Raw genomic sequence first — 19,475 nt, 5'->3', positions numbered from 1 at the left:
TCAAATTCGCCAGCACTGGCGGAAAGCGGTATTTCAGTCATTCAATTTCGCGTATGGGCAGTCAAATTCCAAACATGTTCATTCAAATTGGCGTAATGTTATTTCTATTTTGAAAAGGTGAGAACCGTGGTTTATACGTAGGGGGTAAATGTGAATTTCTGTTTCATCCACACACTGTTAAGTATATAGGCCTAGCAAAGTTATCTTTGACCCTAAATAATTCAAGTTTATTGTTCTGTAACGCCCCTCTTCTTTTATACATGTTATCAGAACTATACATGCACCAGTACCATAGATTCACTTTACTTTCTTATGTCCAGTAATGGCAGTACGAGTTAGATACAGGCGTAGGCCTATCTCTCAAGAAGACAGGGAAAGAATCATAGAAGCATTTGAGGGTAATAACCTTGACAAATAATATGGCTAGAGCTGATCCAAGAACTTTATTCATAATGATAATTTACGAAATATAGATAGCACCCATCAAATGAAAATAATGAAACATGCAGATGAAAGAAATATATAATTACGGTGTAAATTGAAACCTCCTCTCAATTAATGTCAAAACAAACAAGATTAATGTATCTGTGAATGAAATCGAATGCTATCGAACATTAAAGTACTGTTGCAAAGTGATATCAGCATAAAGAATGAATACGAAAATATGAAATGCTAAGATGCTTGCAAACACTATATGACGAATGAAAATGGAAAAAAAAGGAATAAATGCATTAACGTGTCTGCTAAATTGACTGCAGTAAATGCGAAATTGGATGCCCAAGAATGAATTCGAATGAACTAGCGCAGCGTATACGTGATCACGTGACTATATCATGCTAAATTGAATGAACGATTTGCAAAATGGTGCTTGTCTTACGAATTTGAACTGAAATAGTGCTGATTCGAATGATGTTAAAATGTAATTTGAATGCTCCAAAATGAATTTGAATGAAAAGATTATAAAATTGAAATACCAAACACGCCATCCAGGCTAAATTGTGCTAAATTGAATGCACAAATTAGGAATTGGACTGAAAAAGTGCGAAATTGGCCGGGAAAACCTATAAAATAACGGAAGACGGGCTAGACCAATACAAAACATCCATTCGCTCATCCACATTATACATACACGTGCGTGGCGACTAGATCCGTGTTTATACACACAACACACACACACACACACACACACACACACACACACACACACACACACACACACACACACACACACACACACACACACACACACACACACAAACGAATATAGACACACACAGTCACCCTCATGGCTTACACACGAGGCTCTTGCAGAGATTACGCCCTACAGACACTAGGAATGAAAATAATCTAACAAAAAACAACAACCACACTGACTTTATTCCTTTTGTCTTGTTCCGATGGCCTAAATCGGAACACACGTCGGCGTGCGGAACTTCCGTCAAGCACTGCAGAGGATGATACGCTTTGTTCACGTCGGACGTACGAACAGCCCAGAACGTACGCTAAAGTGAAAGGTACACTCATCAAAGGAGACAGGCGGAAGATAGAGGACGCGGATGGTATACTGGTAGCAGACTATAATTTCACACCAAGCTCAAACACGCGCGAGAATACCGGTATATTCGAGACGACGTATACGGACATAAATCAGCTCAAACGAGTCACTACGTCCAAGGATTGGTAACAAGACACTTCATATCACTGGATAAGCCTTATATCAACTCAGGCGTTCCAAGTTAAATTCTACAAGGAAACGGCTAAGGATCAGACACTCTCAGTAAAGGTTCATAACGCCGTGAAGGTAAGAAAGCTGACATGATTAAACACTTGTGCGTGGTTGAAGATAACAAATTGTGTATTTGTTTTGAAAGCGTTAATCAAAACTCTCTGACGATGTTGTATACGTTTGGATACATTATGTTAGTTCGAGAGAAATAAAAAATACGCAAGGAATATTGCTTACTATTGTCTTCCTATTACGTATATTCATGTATATATTATATACTCATATAAGATATAGTCATATACCACACAAACCATCTATAGATTGTGAAAAAAAAAAGAACATGCGGAGATGTATACAATTTCTGGCTTTTGCATATATTCAAGACACAGGCCGTCAGAAAAGAGACATTTTTGTGGAATGCTGACTACTGTAAATGAAATGACTAAACCCAGAACCAGACTATTACAAGATTTCTACTTGCATCCTACCATTGCCTACGTTGTGTATGTGAATAGGACACTCTGCACTTCACTTCCTTTGTGGCGCATGCTGCACACCTATTCTGGCAGAATCTTCATCACCATCACATCACATATGATACGGAAGTAGAGGACTGGTCCTGTAGTATTCCGGTCTCAACATAATATAATCATCTTCAACTTTGTTGCTTTATGTGCGTTGAGGAGCAGAGGTTTTGAATTCCCCCCCCCCCTCCAATGTCTGTCTAATAAATCTTTGAAATTATTAATCGAGGAAGCTTCAACAACATTAGCAGGCAATCTGTTCCAGTCGGCAACTACTCTCTGGCTGAAAAATGTACTTCTCAGTTCTAATCTTGAACGTTTGGTGAAGAGCTTGTATCTATGACCTATGAATAAAAGAAAAAAAATTATGAAGAAGGAAACTACAACCGTACTTAACCACTTAAACTACTTAAAATGAAAATGAAAATGTGTGTCCTGTCTTTAGTCTTCACTGTTTTGATGGTATGTCTCTCACTACAGTAAAGATAAACACATTTCTAATAAACATAGATTATGCATATTTTTCTACATAAGTATCTCGTCGTGTTGGATTGATATACAGCTGTACATGTACTGCATTTATTGTGTTAAACTGAATACTTGGTACGTCTTGGTACTTGGTACTTGGTTGAGATCCTCCTGAATACTCCAACTGGAGTTTTAACTCAGGTGCCGGAGGGTAGATCATGTTTAAACAATAATTATTCCATTAAGTAACATCTCCTTAAATCTAACTGAATCAGTTTGTGTGATTGCGGAAGAAGGAAGTTCATGAGGGGAAAGAATGAGTTCCTGTGAACTTCCAGTCTGGAGGATAGTACATTGTACTTCAAACTGGTGATGTGTGATACGTAATACGTATAAAGCGAAACTTCGCAATCATTTCACGTTATATTCGTATTTCAGACGTAGGCCTGAATTAAAATCAGTTTACCACTCTGAGTCCAGTCTTTTTTTTTTTAACTCGAATATAATTCCGAAGACGCTTTGTGTCATTTGCCGTCGCTGTCAGTCATTATTGTCTTCTCTTCGAGCTGCAGATTTCGTATAAGACATACCAACTCTTCGGCTTTTCTTATATAACAGCCGCTTTTGTCATGATACAATTAATTCAGCCTACATGTCAGGATTTTCCGTCATCAATTATACAGAATTGATAAAGGGGTACGCAAGGGATGGGAAGGCTTTGCGCAAATGAGGATAAAACCAGGGAGGTGAGTCTCACCTACTCCCCTGTAAACGTTCAAACCCCGTTATAATTCTTACTGCCATTATATGCAGGCAGTCATCTCTTTCTCGAAACTGCTATGTGTACCGCACCTTATAAGTTCAATGAAATCGACGGCATGTTGATCAGCTGGAAGACCGAGGACACTGAAGTGCTTAGGAAAGACCATATGGATTATAAGCGCAGATAGACAGTCGCCAGCCTGTTGTAGTGGTCTGTGCGGTCTTGAAACTCTAAGCGACGCTTTTCAATAACTCTATACTCATCCTTTGTTACCTGCTCAGCTGATCCGTCCAGCATCCTTTGTTGTTGAATAAAGAAATTGCTGCCCGCATCACACAGCGCTGTGCGTGCAAAACTGTAGATTCACACTCGTCTCAGACAGACACCATGCATATAGCTTCATGCATACTCAAATGATATTCACTGGTATTCTGTGAAGAGGCAATTGTCATTTGATCCTGTGTACCACTTGAAATGACAGGTAACACTCAGTCGTATACTCGTAAACCGGATTGAGGAGTTCCACCGTCGCTGCATGCTTTTGTTAGTTGCAGTTTATGTTTCTCGTAGTTTGGTCTAGAGAATAATCCTATATCTTACATGAATAGGACACAAACCTACATTATATCATATACCGTTACAATATTGTTGTTGAATAAAAGTGACGACGATGATAGTGATAGTATTACGTACGTACATTATACAAAATATATTATTATCATATATACACACAAAGTTATGGTTAGGCCTCCGCACGTGCATGCGTTTTTGCTTTAGATTTACTATATAAGAAGCAATTAGTTGACATTGAGAAAAAAGAGAGAGATAAGTTAAAGGGAAGGAAGTCATCATGACCAGTTTGAACTCACGTCTTGGGGTCAGAGATAAGACCAGGCTATTCCAGGATATATAATTATACCACTTATCGTAATATACTCTGCAAGGAGAGCCATGAATTCCCAGTAAGGTCTTGTTCACATCCCGCAACGTGAATTTGCCTGTGGTATGATGTATGATACTCGCAGATAATTTGGAAATGGGAATATCCATTGCATTGTGGCTGCTATGTGTTTTGCTCAGATTCAGTGTGAAAAGATTCGTGCATACGATGGCTTGATATGAACACATTGATTTTATATAGCATCGCATTCGCGCAAACAAATTTGGTTCATTTTGGTATATTCAAACGTCTTTTCACCAAGGAAGTCTGACACTCTATATAATATACCAGGCCTCGACATTAGCCGTCCCCGGGCCACTAAAATTGACGTCGGGCCATCAAATCCCCAAAAGGCTATCTTTTGGTGGCCCGATTGAGACTTAAATTTGATTGTTCTGTTTCCCTTTATTTCTGGTCTCTTCTTTTTTTTTTTCTCCAATCAAAATTTCATATTTACAGATTTTAGTGGTCCGAACGGGCCATTAAAATAAAAATAATGAAAAGGAAAGTTAGTATCGAGTCGTGCCTCATCCCATCTCCTTCAGTCCCTCCTTCCTTATCTTCATATTCCATCTGTATCTCTCGTTTTGTCTTTCTGTCTTTTCTCCTCGTATTTCTGTCTTTTATCCGGGACGTGCTATACTTTCGTTCTTTTTTTTCCCATTCTGCATGGGTGAATGTTTCAATATTGTGAGAATTGACTACGATTTCAATTGACTTCATCGTCAAATTCTCTTTGTTAATGTTTTTCTGACCCTAACATGATGATCATTAATTTGTAATCACGTTTGAGTGGACCTTTACAAACATTTTTTCCCCTGAAATGTAGATACAACAGGTTATGTACACAGTACTTTGACCATCTAGAATAATGTTTATTATGATGCATTGTTTTGTTGCAATGGCATGATTTTCTACCTTTAAAAAATCACCTGCTGTATTTCATTGGTTTCGAATTAACCTTTGAATGCACACAATGAAGTAAGGTTATATTCATGTACTGTAGTGAGATTAGTAAATTATAACGATCATTAATATACACAATCGCGCTTTCACAATAATAATTTATCCTTTACAACTTTGTATAGTGTTACTGTATATTTACGGCAGTATATTTTCGCACGCTAAATCCCAGCATTCGACTGCAAGAACTTTTGTGACGGAACTTGCAGTTGTGTAATATTTACTCAGGGACAGCTACAAAAATACATGAGGATCCGAAGGCAATATTATAGAAGATCACTACCCACTATAATACTGCGAATGAAAATATCATAGTTCCACTGCGAAAGCAACGCTGAGTGTTCTGCAAACAGGCCACTCAAGACATGATCTCAAGTTTCCATACAAGTCAATTTTTTATCAGTCATGTGCGGGTATACACTTAGCTTACAAGCTGTGAAGTGTATTAGGCTACCAAGTATGATATCACAGAAGAAACATACAAACGTAGAAAGGGGTGGGAGGGGGGAGATATGGACAGAGAGGGGGAGAGAAAAAGGAATAGACAAAGATCTTGCCATTATATACCATATATAGAAAATATCCATGCATCACAACTCGTATGATACGTGTACATGCATGTGTACGATAGGATATACAATCATGTACTTTTACATCATAAAACTAGAAAATATGCTGGTTTAATTTGACGAATTGAGATATTATTACATTCTCTATGTGTACACTGAAAAGTGTTACGACTTAAAGATGATAATATAAAATGGAAACGTAAAGTTTATACAATCGTACTTTAAATCTAGATTGTATCCCTTTGTTTTGCGAAAAAAATGCCCCGAATGGGCTCTTGAAACTCAGTTCTTTCTTACAAGCTTGCAATGATCTGCGTACACTCTTAGAAAAAAAGGTTCTTTTGAGCACCATTAAATGGTTCTCAGCACTGTCACAATAGCGACACCCTTTTAGGTGCTCGTGAGAACCTTTTTGAAATGGTGCTTGTCGGCACCTTTTGCAAAAGGTGCCCATTAGAACCTTTTTCCCGATGAAATGGTGCTCGTGAGTACCATTTAAAAGGTGCTCATGGGCACCTTTTTGACTAAAGATGGGCACCTTTTTGACTCTTTTTCAAAAGGTGCTCACGGGAACCATTTCATTGGAAAAGGTTCTAATGGGCACCAATGTTAAAAGGTGCTGACAGGCACCATTTAAAAAAGGTTCTCACAGGCTCCAAAAAAGGTGTCGCTATTGTGACAGTGCTGAGAACCATTTAATGGTGCTCAAAAGAACCGTTTTCTTTTTTCTTAGAATGTAGTATGTGAATTGATGTCTGTGTATTTTTGGTGTGTTTCACATGCAGTGCTGGTAAGGTGCTTCACTGGCACCATTCTTAAAGGTACATTACCTATCTGCATTGAAAATGTGCATCACAAACTCATTTGAAATGAATTCATCTGAATTTCATCTCATCAGTCAAACATACGTTCAAAACAGTATACTAGCAATACATTAGCATGTCATACATTATCATTGACACTGGAAAAAAAAGAGCAAGGATAACACACCCATGCACACGCAGTTTCACAAGCATGAATACATGTACATGACATTCACCAATATTTTTTCATGAAACATTACTCAATAATTGAAAACCATAGAAATTTGCTCTTTCACAAATTCGCAGAAATGTATTTATTCACCTTAACTTTTACAATCTAAAGGTGAGGTTTGTATTTGTCATGTTATAATCTGTCAAATATTCTTAACAAAATATTTTCATTTGTTTACTAATTCTTTTTCAACAATATTTGTCATTTGTGTACCGAGCAGTTCTTGAAACACCATCACACATCTCTGTACAGATGATATGAAATAGCAAGAGGTGCATCAGGCTTTTGAAATACATAACAAAATTTCTAATTCTCTGTGAAATAATTCCTGCATGGATGAGATACAGTAATTGTGTCAGTCTTAAGATAGGCAGAAGTCAAGTACATTACTTAAGAAGTATGAGGAACTTTTTCCACATGTTTGCCAGTTTGTTCGGTGTTTTTTTTTTTTTTCTTTCTTTTAAAGCATGCTTGTCCTAAAAGCAATTACAAAGGGCAGGAAAACAATTCCATTAAACAGGACCTTTGGTATTGTCACAGAAAACATCCATTATATTGCTGGTATGATACTTGGGATAGGATAAGCTTTACACTTCTTCACTTCACATTCATAACGTCGAGTACTTGAATTAACTGGTCTTTGTTTGTATACGAGTGACCTTTTTTGTTGTTGTTCTGCAATTTGAAAGCACCACAGACACATCTATACAACTGTAAATACAAGAAGAGTATCAATTCAGGTTAATCATGACTTCTGACAATTTACAGCATGTCCTACGAAAACACACACACACACACACACACACACACACCCAAAAAGAAGAAAAGAACACATTGTTTATAATGTGAAGGATAATAAGAATCCCAAGGGGAAAAGAGCTAGGATACCACACCCACACAGTTTCACAAGCATGAATGAACAAAATTCCTCAACCATGATCTAAAATATGTAACATTTGGAATCAATAAAAAATTACTTTTTTTTTTTTTTAAAGCAGAGCAACAAATTCATTAGAGTAAACTATATAGATGCAGGCCTGAAGCTGAGGTTTGAATTTGCTGTCCTATAACCTGCCTATGACAATAATATGTTGTTAGCATTTGTCATTTTGTTCACCAAATTTGCCAACAGTCTTTTAAACACCACCACCACGTACATGTACATTTTGTATGTCTGCAAAAGCAATATAAACTGGTGACAAGAGATGCATCAGTGCTTTGAAATGAATTACATAATCTTCAATTCTCTATACACAATACGTAATTCCTGCGTGGGTATAAATGCAATACGTTTTACTAGTCTATGTGCAAACTTTAAAAGTGTGCAGAAATCGACCACACAATGACTGGAGAAGTATAACGAGCATTTTCCGTTTGTGCTTTTAAAGTTTAGAACTATGAATGACTCCACTTCTCAGATTGGCATCTGGTCTGATCTCATTATGTCTACCCCCCCCCCCCAATACAGTTGATTCAAAGCTGTTAAATGCACATTATAGTGAAACATTATCACTGGTACATTGTAAGTTGCAAATGAAGAGTTTGTTTGCAAAAACCGATAAGTCCATAGTTGCCAAATGGAGATATTTGCGATTAAAGGTCAAGAAAAATAAAGAGAATAATAAAAAAAAAACCTTTGCTTCTTTTGACCATAACTTTAAAAATGTACCTTTATATCTAGTGACCAAAATATCATTTAAAAGGTATTATTTTGTACTTTATGACAGAGACCGTACTTCAAAATCTTCAAAAATGGACTTTTCGGTTTTTGCGAACAAACTCTTCAAATACTGTATTGGGATCATAACAAAACATATGTGACCCTCCATCACACAAACCAACAAAAAGTCGCCTGACATGAATATTTGGTTGACGGCAGATTCTGAAAGAGCAGCTATAAAATACACTATAAGTCAATGCAAACGGACTTACCTATACCCTATCTACATATTTCTCAAAGGTTTTCTCTGGCAGCATCAGTGTTTTTTCTTTGACTCAGCTCATTCTTGGCTAGCGTAGGTTTCTGGTCGATGCTGTCAACGGGCTATCGGGCTAAAATTGTCATTCTGATCGATGTATTCTTTTGGTCACCCAGATCATTCTTGACTAGCCAAGGGTTCTGTTTGATGCTGTCAACGGGCTATCACGGGCTGTCATTCTGATCGATGTATCGTCTTAGCCACACAGCTCATTCTCGACTAGCCCAGGTCCGGTTTCTGGCTGATGCTGTAAATGGGCTATCCCGGGCTCTTATTCTGATCGATGAATTCTTGTGGCCGCCCAGCTCATTCATGGCAAGTGTTAAGTCTACGGTTCTGGCCGATGTTGTCAACGGTCTGTCACAGGCTGTCTCTCTGATCAATGTAGACTCTATCTTTTTCCCAAACACGTACGTTCTGCTTCATCGTCCCGGCCGGAGTTTCTTGTTCCCTGGTTTCTGTGCATGTTGGTGTGTCCACTTCCCTGACATATGAATTGAAAGAAACAATAGACCTACACCGCGTTACTAAAACAAAGTCATGCTATAATTCGATAAACAGAACACGGCATTACATGACGTGACTCCTTACTTAGAACAAGCCTGAAAACATATTGAAGAGATTTTGACCTAAAAGTTAGGCCTACTGGGCTGTAGACAGACCTCTATTGGCTCTAACGTTAACAATGACAGTTATAACTTATAGAACAAAAGTTATTGCATGTAGAACGGTTACCGGTAGTAGGCCTAGGCCTAGACCTTACCCCGGGGCACTCCTTGTACAGTTATCTTTGCGTTCGGCGTTCGGGCTGTGTTTCGGAGTTAGCAGACTCTATTTTTAATAGGCATACACGTTACATATGCAGGCCTAGCCAAGTAACTTAGCCCGGCCCAGTCGCTGTAAAAACGCGACAGCCCTGCTCCGGCCCCGCACGGCGTCTGTTCGGGCTAGCCCATGGGCCATTGCTATGCCAAATTTCTAATTGTAAAGTGTTAGGCCTAACATGTTATTGTTAGATCTGGATCTACTGTACCTGGTAAACATTACACAAGATAGCAGCTTCGATCAAATTAGATCTAAAACATTAACGTTAGGATCTAGCTAACCGTTTAAGGTTAATCACTGACTGAAAACGAAAACTGAGTAGGCCTAATGAATCTAACTTGATTTTGTACCAACGACTGTCGATCATCTAAAAATGAGATAAAACCACATTAAAACTAAAAATCTTACCTATTCTCCTAAATTGTGATGACTGCCATGGCGAGAATGGAATTGACAGTGACACGTTTCCAGTCCACTTCAGGCAGAATTAATGTCTATAATGTTAACGTTACCAGGTGCCGTTCGTTATGGGTGTGATACTGGTGTAACTATACACAGCCCAGTCGCCGCTGTACATACGTAGTAGCGTATTAACAGCGTCTGGTCGGGCTAATACTGGTGATGCATATGCAATAGACCTAAATGTGTAAGTGTCTACCGGCCCCGTGGGCCCGCCACACGTACATAGCTGCATGCATGGTATTGCATTGGCACTCTCCTGCCGCTGTGGTGGCTTGCATAGGCGCAGCCAGGCAGCACAGGGCTAAATATAGCCGCGGCGCGTGCCGCGGCGGTTACATAGTCCTACAGTGCAGTACTAGTATGTGTACGTTTACGCGTACGCATCTGATCGAGCGCTAAAATTGGATCGTGGCAGCTGTCAGTTGGCACGCAGCCAAGAGAAGTCATTAGTCTACGATAAAAAACAATATGAACTTTTTATTATCACAGCAGTAGAAACACATACAATATTTTTGTACCAATACCACAGTTTTGGTGATTCTTACATCTGGCATTTGAATATACAGCAAGGGGAAAAATGAAAGTGGACCTAAAGATATTGTTTGACCTGCAAGAGTACCACAAATAACACTCGGGGACTGGGTCGCATACTAGCAAATGGTGACGAACGGAACCATTTCGATTGGGAACCATTTATAGGTGCTCATCGGAACCATTTTGTGAGAACCATCTGATGAGAACCATTTTGGAGCCGACGAGAACCATTTGAGAACCTTTTTTTCTTAGAGTGTAGTTTTCGCCTTGTTTGACCTTTTATTATTATTATTATTATTATTATTATTATTATTATTATTATAATCATCATTATTGTTATTACTATTATTATTATTATCATCATTATCATTATTATTATTATTATTATTTTTGTTATTATTATTATTATTATTATTATTATTATTATTATTATTATCATTATCATTATTATTATTATTATTATTTTTGTTATTATTATTATTATTATTATTATTATTATTATTATTATTATTATTATCATTATCATTATTATTATTATTATTATTATTATTATTATTTACATCTACATGTATATATACACATTGCACATTCGAACCGGGTCTCCCCGAGTAAAACATCTACTCACTATAGTGAGTCCTGTGCAGTAAAGTAATGCCATCATCAACCATACTGAAACTGAGGGCGAATAAACATGATAAAGGTTAATTGTAAAAGATCCAACGAATGAAGGCGATAGTTTTTCTGCGATAGTCCATGTCCGCGGTGCCTCGCTCTCTCATTACAAATCGCACAATGACCTATGTTGATTGGGATAATACAGTTTCACAGAAAAAAAACACACAATACAGATTTTTAAGAACTCACCGGAAGAGACAAATGTAATGGTCATCAGGACAGCTCGAAGCGGAAATGAGTATCTTTGGCTGATTACGCGAGCAAAATGTTCTGATTACGAAGAACTTGAGAGGAACATTGATCAAAACGAATGAAAAGCAATGATTACGAATGCTGTTTCACAGTAAGTGTTGATCGGGACAATAAAATACTGTCGTTTATCAAGTTCAGATGGGAACTGTAACCCCCACTTTTGAAATGACGATACTAGTTGTCTATTAACATTCTGATATCTTTTGATCCATACTCGTAAATGCATTGATCATTTTTGTTTTATCTTATCTAAAACAAGGAATATCGCATTACACCTGAAAGAAAACATGGGGGATGAATCTTGCTGCCGATTAGCCAGACAGCGAAGGAGTGAGTCTTATAACAATGCCGGCGCCTGTGCGGTCAGCCTGCTGCAGCTCCTCGGAGCGGCGGCCGTGGTGGGGCTTGGCGTCGCCGCCTACGTCTTGGAGGAACGGCGTCTAAAGTACCACGGGATACCCATCTGGATTGGTAACCTGGTAGGATGAACTGGAAGAAGATGATGATGAAGATGATGATGGTGGTTATGGTTGTGGTGGTGCATGGTGGTGATGGTGATGATGATGATGATGGTGATGATAATGAGTATAGGAGGAGGAGGAGGGGGGGGGAGGGGGAGGGGGAGGATAGACAGAGTTGTCATGGTAGTATCCTAATAGTAATTCGGTATGGCTATAGTAATGGAGATAGTGGTAATGTTGATAAAAATAACAGTAATGATAATGATGATATTGATAAGACTCTAAAGTGCGTTAAAAAAAGGTAATCCAACTTTGGAGGGCTACTATTTCATAATTTTCAGCAATGGAGAGTCACAGTGCTAGTTGTGAGGAAAGAAGAACTCTTCCTCTCTCGTAGTTTTGAAAAAATGCAATTTGTCGTTGTTGTCTTTGAAGTTCATGTGCTCAGTCATACATGGTATTCGTCAACATAATCAGGCATCAATGGAAAGAGGAAGAGTTCTTCTTTCCTCACATCTGACATTGCGCTCTTCATTGCTGGCAATTATGAAATAGTAGCCCTCCAAATGTGGATTACTTTTTTTATACGCACTGTATACTGATAACCGCTATAATCTATTGTGACGGTGATAAAACGAATATTGATAAATAAAGATAACGACAAGGACGATACCAACGGTCTTATTTACCGAAGCATAAAGCATCTTCAATGTCGCCAAATTATCTCTATTTAGCATTATCATCACCCTCCTACATGACAAAAGCTGCGATGATTACGATGGAAACGACCTATAATAATGTTCACTTACTCTGGAATTAGAAAGAAAACATGAATTCGGATGTGAGGTCACGACGTAGTAAACCTTCACGTCCTTCTCAAAATATTGAGCCAGAATGATTGGAAACGTTTATACCGACATGTACATTAACCTCGTCCTGCTCTGGTCAGTATTGAGAAAACAAACAAATGAACGGAAAATGTTGGCACTCAAGGCACTTACAATAATACATCTGATCATCTTATTTTCATTATACTTATTGAGAGTTACTTCCGTGTTTACTATTTCAATGCTACGCCACGATCGAGTGCCGCACGCAGTGCTAAGAAACTCTTCGGCAACTGTATGGAAAGTTACTTGTCATTCCACATTGTTCTAAGCCTGTGATATCTTATAAATCGTCTAAGATGTCACATAACAAGCTCCAGAATACTGCCTTTTGTACTTTTGCTACCAAATCATACTGTAAAGAATGGTGTCCTCTACAGACACAGGCTTGTTTTATGGGCACAAATTATTGTATTGCTGTTACCTCGCACTATAAGTATTTTACCTCACAACGCTTCCCGTTGTAAAAAGTGCGGTCAATATACATTGAGTTTATATTATCACACACTCCTCCTCTAACACGGGTTGGCTGGAACCATAACAGCGTATACAGGCATTTATTTATTTTTTTTTTCATTTAGCATTCAGAAGTACGTATTATAGATTTACAAGAAATGTGAGCGAATATCGAGTAATTTTTCCCAAAGAAAATCATTAACCCTTTTGAAAGTAATGACAGGACAAACAGATTCTGATGAAATATGTATGTATGTGTATATTATACAATACTATCTATCTATCTATCTATCTATCTATCTATCTATCTATCTATATATATATATATATATATAAATTCGAGTCATTGTATAATGGATGGGACATTCAGGAATTTCTATATAAAGTTATCGTTTTGAATAACTGAATTTGCATTGTAAGGAAGTTCTCAAACCATGCATGCAGAAAAGTCGATCATCTTGCGAGTATAACTTAAATATAAGATTTACCGTAGGGTTCTACAGTATAATGTTATCATAATTGTCACATTATCTATATCAATTCTTTTTCTTTCTCGGTTTTCTCCAGTTTTTCTTCACAGCAATAACGGGTTTCTTCTCAACAAGAAAGACTTTCTGTGGGGTACGTGCCATTTATATAAAAAAACAACAACAACAAATTTTCCACCTGTCTAAATCTTTTCCTCTTTCTACCTGCTATGATGTCCTTTAATTCTCTCTTTCTGTTTCTATCAGTAGCAAAGTGTTACAAGATTGTACATATAATATATTTCTTATTTGATTATGATATATATTTTTGTGCATTTGGGTATTGTTGTTTTGAACTATCAATACACGGGTCGTCATTATATGGACACGCTCTTTGATAACCAAATATCATTATTGACTGCACCCATACAGATAGCTTATCTTATATATAAGATGCTTGCCAAACATAGCACTATATAGTGATGCATGCAACTTGGGTTGTAAGTGTTGAAGTGCTCTGTACATGTACAGGCACGTGACAGGTGCATGGAATGCCGGTAGCTCGTTACTCCGTCCTCAGATAAAAACATCCATTAATGTGAACAATATTTATAGCTGACCGGTCTTCTGTTGTAAACTTTTTTTTTTTTCTTTTCCATGTGCCATATGTCGTAGATTTCGCTTTACATGATCATGTCGATCCTGACTTCTGTCGCGGCAGCGGGTCTCCTGGTCCTTTTTGCCCGGCTCCTGTCCCTCAGCTCTCGGTACTACTACTGTGATCGATGGGACAACGCCTCCAGAATGTGCCTCAGTTACACTTCAGAGGTAAAATCCATGCGGTCAAGTTTTTCGACATAATATTATACCACTAAATGAGTATTCTTTAGATTGATTTCGTCTCTAATATTTAATCCAAAAAAAAAAGAAAAAGAAATACATTGTACTTTAAAAAAGATAGCAGTACTATTTATACTCACTAATACTACTTTATCACATATTAACACACACATACACACACACACACACTCTCTCTCTCTCTCTCTCTCTCTCTCTCTCAAACACATACTATGCAGGTTCTATTTACGCACACACTTTCCCCTCATGCATTCTTTTTTTTTATTTATGTATTTTATTGATTTCAACAACTGGCCTACAAACTAAAATCATTTCTAATTATTGTATGTAAATAACATAAGCACGAAAAATAATTCATTTGAAGTTCTGTTAAACAGAAAACCATACTATAAACAAGAAATTCACAAATTACATTTTCGATGTAAAGTATGCACAGTAGTAATTCTTTCCAATTTAATGTTGCTGACATTTTGTTGAAGGTGAGATTATTCTTCCTGCTTTCGGTAAGAAGTGGGTCTAGTGCTCTATCATTATGCCATGAAAGTGAAAATAATTTTGTTGAATTCTCTTATATTTCCTTTGTATCGTTGTACAGTACTTACATACATGCACCATGAAATCATGACTTGTATTTATTATTAGTTTTCTTATCCAGCGATGGCGGTACCGAAACTTTAAAAATTATATCTTTAGAATGGATTGTCCGACAGTTTCCTCAAACCTCACCGAAATATTCTACAAATATTTCTGTATTTACTAATTCCATATATTGCTAGAGTTCATTTTCGTTTAATAAATTAACTGAACTGCAACACCAGAAATGGTTGGAAGTTCCATGAAAATCGCACATAAGATGATAAAGTTTTAAACTTTAGAAATTTCTTACAATCATGAAGTCACCATGACGAAACAATAATCACCAGTCGCAAACACACAGATGCAAATTAGATGAGCCCATACGCAATACCTCACACCTCTGTCATTGGTTTGGTCAAAATATCACAAAATATTCATATGTTTGTTTACATTGCAACAACTCTCTCCATCCTAAAAAAACCCTTCATATTCAAGAGGTCCAATACACTAAAATTATTATTTATTTCATTAACTTTACAAAGTTTTGATTTGATTGATCTAATTAAGTCTGTGTTTTATCATGATTTATCAATCAAGGACACATTATAAAGGAGTTTTGCTGGCAGGTCGATCAGTGGGAAATGTGATCTTGACTCGACAGAATCGTCATCTTTATATCTGACAGGGACCGCGGAACATTCTGAATTTGTTAAAATGAAAAATCACTGGAAAAACAAATCGAACACAAAAAGAAAATCCTAATTTCCAAGGTTTTCTGCCTCAAGATTCTTCCCATCGAAGAATGGGGGGGGGGGGGGGGGGGGGGAGGAGGAGAGGAGGAGGGAACAATAATTGACCCTCGACGCAACAACGAGCACCCATTCCCCGCGCGAAGACCCCTGGCTCTTGTCCACGTTATCTCACATCCTATAAAAGCTTATAAACTTCCACCACTTTATTATTTAGACTGATTATCAAACTTAATCTGTACGGGAACGGATAGTATTCCACGGTTTTCACCTGCATCTTTAGGGCATTATTCTTCCACATCCCGAGTTGGTTTTTCCTTTTGTTTTTTCTCTTGTACAGCTTAATTATTGTTTACGTCATCCTTTCTTGTCCTGATTCCTATTCAGGTTATGTGTAACTTTGTCCTTGAGTTCATTCTACAACACGCCAATTCACCGATCAATTAATTTCTGTTTCTCCCGTCCTTTGATTTATTGCTTTACAAAATCAGAACACGCTTATGATCGTCGAAGCCGCCACATTGGGCGTCTTCGCGCTGGAGTTTACCACAGGAGCCGTGGGTCTCGGCCTCTGCGTGTGCGGCCTTTTCCGGGGGAGATTTGGGCAAACTTCGGCCGAGGCACAGCGCCCGGCGGTGACACCGAACGACATCTTCCGAACGGAGGCATCGGTAAGTACATGTTCTCACACCCTACTGCGATGGAGAGATAAGAATGTGTCCGTGTGAAGAAGGTTGATGATAAATACTAGTAGCAGGAGGGAGAGGAGGTGAAGAACAAAATAAAAATAATCATGATGAGGAGGTGGAGATACATGCAGACGGAGATGATAAAGAAACGAGAGACCAAAAAATAGATAGATAAAATAAATAAAAAGAGAAAAAGAAGAGATATGAGGGATCATTATAATATCAGTAGTATAGTACATGTAGTAGAAGTTGTAGTCATAGTTGGTGGTAGTAGCAGTGGTTGTGTAGTTATAGAACAATTACAGGACCATGCAGTTTTGGAGGAGACGAGAGTTTGAGACTGCAATCAGAATGCTTGTATATGAGCATGCTGGGAAGTAACCGCACCGACAACCCCAACACGTACGAGTTGTTGCTGTTACTGTTGCTGCTATTGATATACTGGTTGCAAAGCCCCAGGGTTAACTGGGAAGCAGCATTCAGTGAACATCGTATATACCTGGATAATCTTTAATATATTCCTTCCTCCCTTACAATATCTTCCTTGTGCGCAGATGAATCTCAACTATTTCAGCCACGAGCTTGCCACACCGTCAGCTCCACCTGAATACGTCGTGGCAGAAGAACAGATAGGTTGGTATAATATTCTCAAGTTTTGGTCGGATTTATCAAGTACTCGAAGATTATGTGAAGCTTTTTTTTTTTTTTTTTTTTTTTTTTTTTTTTATATGAGCAACCAGAAAGCTTTCCAAAGGATTTGTAATGCATGTAAAATTAATGCTAACCACTGAAAAGCATTTAGTAGGAATACATAACTTAAAGGGATGATACAGTTTTGATAGAGACCTAACTTCAGGCTTCCAGCATTTGTTGGTGAGATAATGAAACGTGAAAGAGGATGTAATTCCAAGAGGAATTCAACATTTATTTGATGAAAATTGGTTTTGAAATGGCCGAGATATCTAAAACAGAGCCATTCTAATTAAAGGTGAGACCCGCCTTTTATTATGATCACTTTGTTTTTGGATGTCTCAGCCATATCAAAACCAATTTCATCATATAAACCTACAATTCCTTTGAGAATGTTATGCTCTGAACTATTTGGAGTCAAAAGGGGCCTGAGCTATCTGTACTATTTCATAAGTGGTTTCTTGGTATCTTAGAAAAAGTTAAAGCCCAATCCTCATCTACCAATACTATACCATCCCTTTAAATAATGATTCCTCAGAGAAATAGTCCATTAAATTACATTATGTTGATCAAATTGTCATATTTGACTTGCTTTGGGTTAAGAAGAGTTTACACTATGCATGATAACTAAAATCACAATTAGGAAAGCAACATACACTGTATTAATGAAACTCGTGAATCTCTTTAATATTCGAAGTAAATTTCACCCCACATAGTTCCCTCCTTCAGAAAATCTTGATTGTGTACAATAAGCTTCCCTTTGTCAATTTTCTTTGCTTGTGTGCAGGTAATTAGATCATTAAACTCCCAAAGGCTGAAAATTGGACGACATTCCATGACGACGAGGTCAGTTGGAGTTCTTGTGGATGGAACAATAATCAGATGTGTCCAAGCTCTCTTGGTGCGAACTGTAAATTCTGGTGCTGAAACTACGACTTTTGCGCGTGCGACATTCCTCTTGCCGATGATATGAACAAGGACTGCAGTACTAATTTTTGATCTTGTGATGAAATAGATGTAGACAAATCTTTGGCAGAACAGTTCCTGTTGTTTTTGTTTTAAAATGTATGTATATTTTGTTTTGCTTTATTTTTTTTTGGTGGTATGTACAATATGAGAAGAGTGCTGATGAAAAAAGAACAGCTAAACCTGAAGAACCAGTAATATAGTTGTGAAAAACATCACATCATGATCATGTGCTTTTCTAATCCAAGTAATTGCAAATGAGATAAAAAAATATCATGTAAACAAAAAAATAACAAAAACAAGAACAAAACAAAAACAGAATCAAAAACATTCCCTTTCTTTTTTGAAGCGAGTGTCACTGGTGTTTGTGATACTTTGTCACGCTTTTCCAGTTCAAACTGCATGTATGAAAATATGATGCAGCTGAATTTATACTTGGCATTGGCAATGAAAGGATGCACAAGCATTTCCAACTTCCACATACAGGAAACATAGCATTGCATGGTACTGCATGTCAATCGACCACTTCCCACTAATTTCTGTGAATCTATGTCACTGTCCTAACGTTAAAGGAAACCAAAACACAAAAAGCAGTGTCGATTGAGTGCAAGCAGCAACATTAGTACATGTAGAACACATCAGTGACATTTTGAGGAAAATTGGACAATTGATGAAAAAGTTACGAATTTTTAAAGTTTTGGTATTGTAATGACTGGATAAGGAGACTACTAGAGTTTATGACATCATGTGTGGACAACAATATAAAGGACATAAAAGAAGAATTGCACAAAAATTCATTTTTTATGAAAATTAAACATTCCATCAACTTGTTACTGACATATGCTAAGGGTAATATCATTCCCCATGCTTTTTGAAAGAGGTATGTAAAGTGCTCTTTCATTAAGATGGAAAAGTGAAATTATGTTGCATTTTCTTTATATTTTCTTTATATTGATGTCCA

General features: G+C 37.4%; 1 protein-coding gene across 1 annotated transcript; it reads left to right on the top strand.

Moving 5' to 3' along the window:
* The first annotated feature begins 1,685 nt into the window (after positions 1–1,685).
* On the top strand, positions 1,686–18,824 carry LOC140242232 (uncharacterized). The gene is made up of 7 exons (XM_072321979.1): positions 1,686–1,801; positions 11,975–12,194; positions 14,087–14,140; positions 14,662–14,814; positions 16,661–16,840; positions 17,413–17,491; positions 18,336–18,824. The coding sequence occupies exons 2-7, from the start codon at positions 12,003–12,005 to the stop codon at positions 18,341–18,343; spliced, it is 666 nt and encodes a 221-aa protein (XP_072178080.1). The 5' UTR covers positions 1,686–1,801; positions 11,975–12,002; the 3' UTR covers positions 18,344–18,824.
* Positions 18,825–19,475: the final 651 nt, after the last annotated feature.

Source organism: Diadema setosum, chromosome 2, assembly GCF_964275005.1.
Source record: "Diadema setosum chromosome 2, eeDiaSeto1, whole genome shotgun sequence".
In the NCBI taxonomy this organism is placed as follows: Eukaryota; Metazoa; Echinodermata; class Echinoidea; order Diadematoida; family Diadematidae; genus Diadema; species Diadema setosum.
This window is presented reverse-complemented; position numbering and strand designations above follow the sequence as displayed.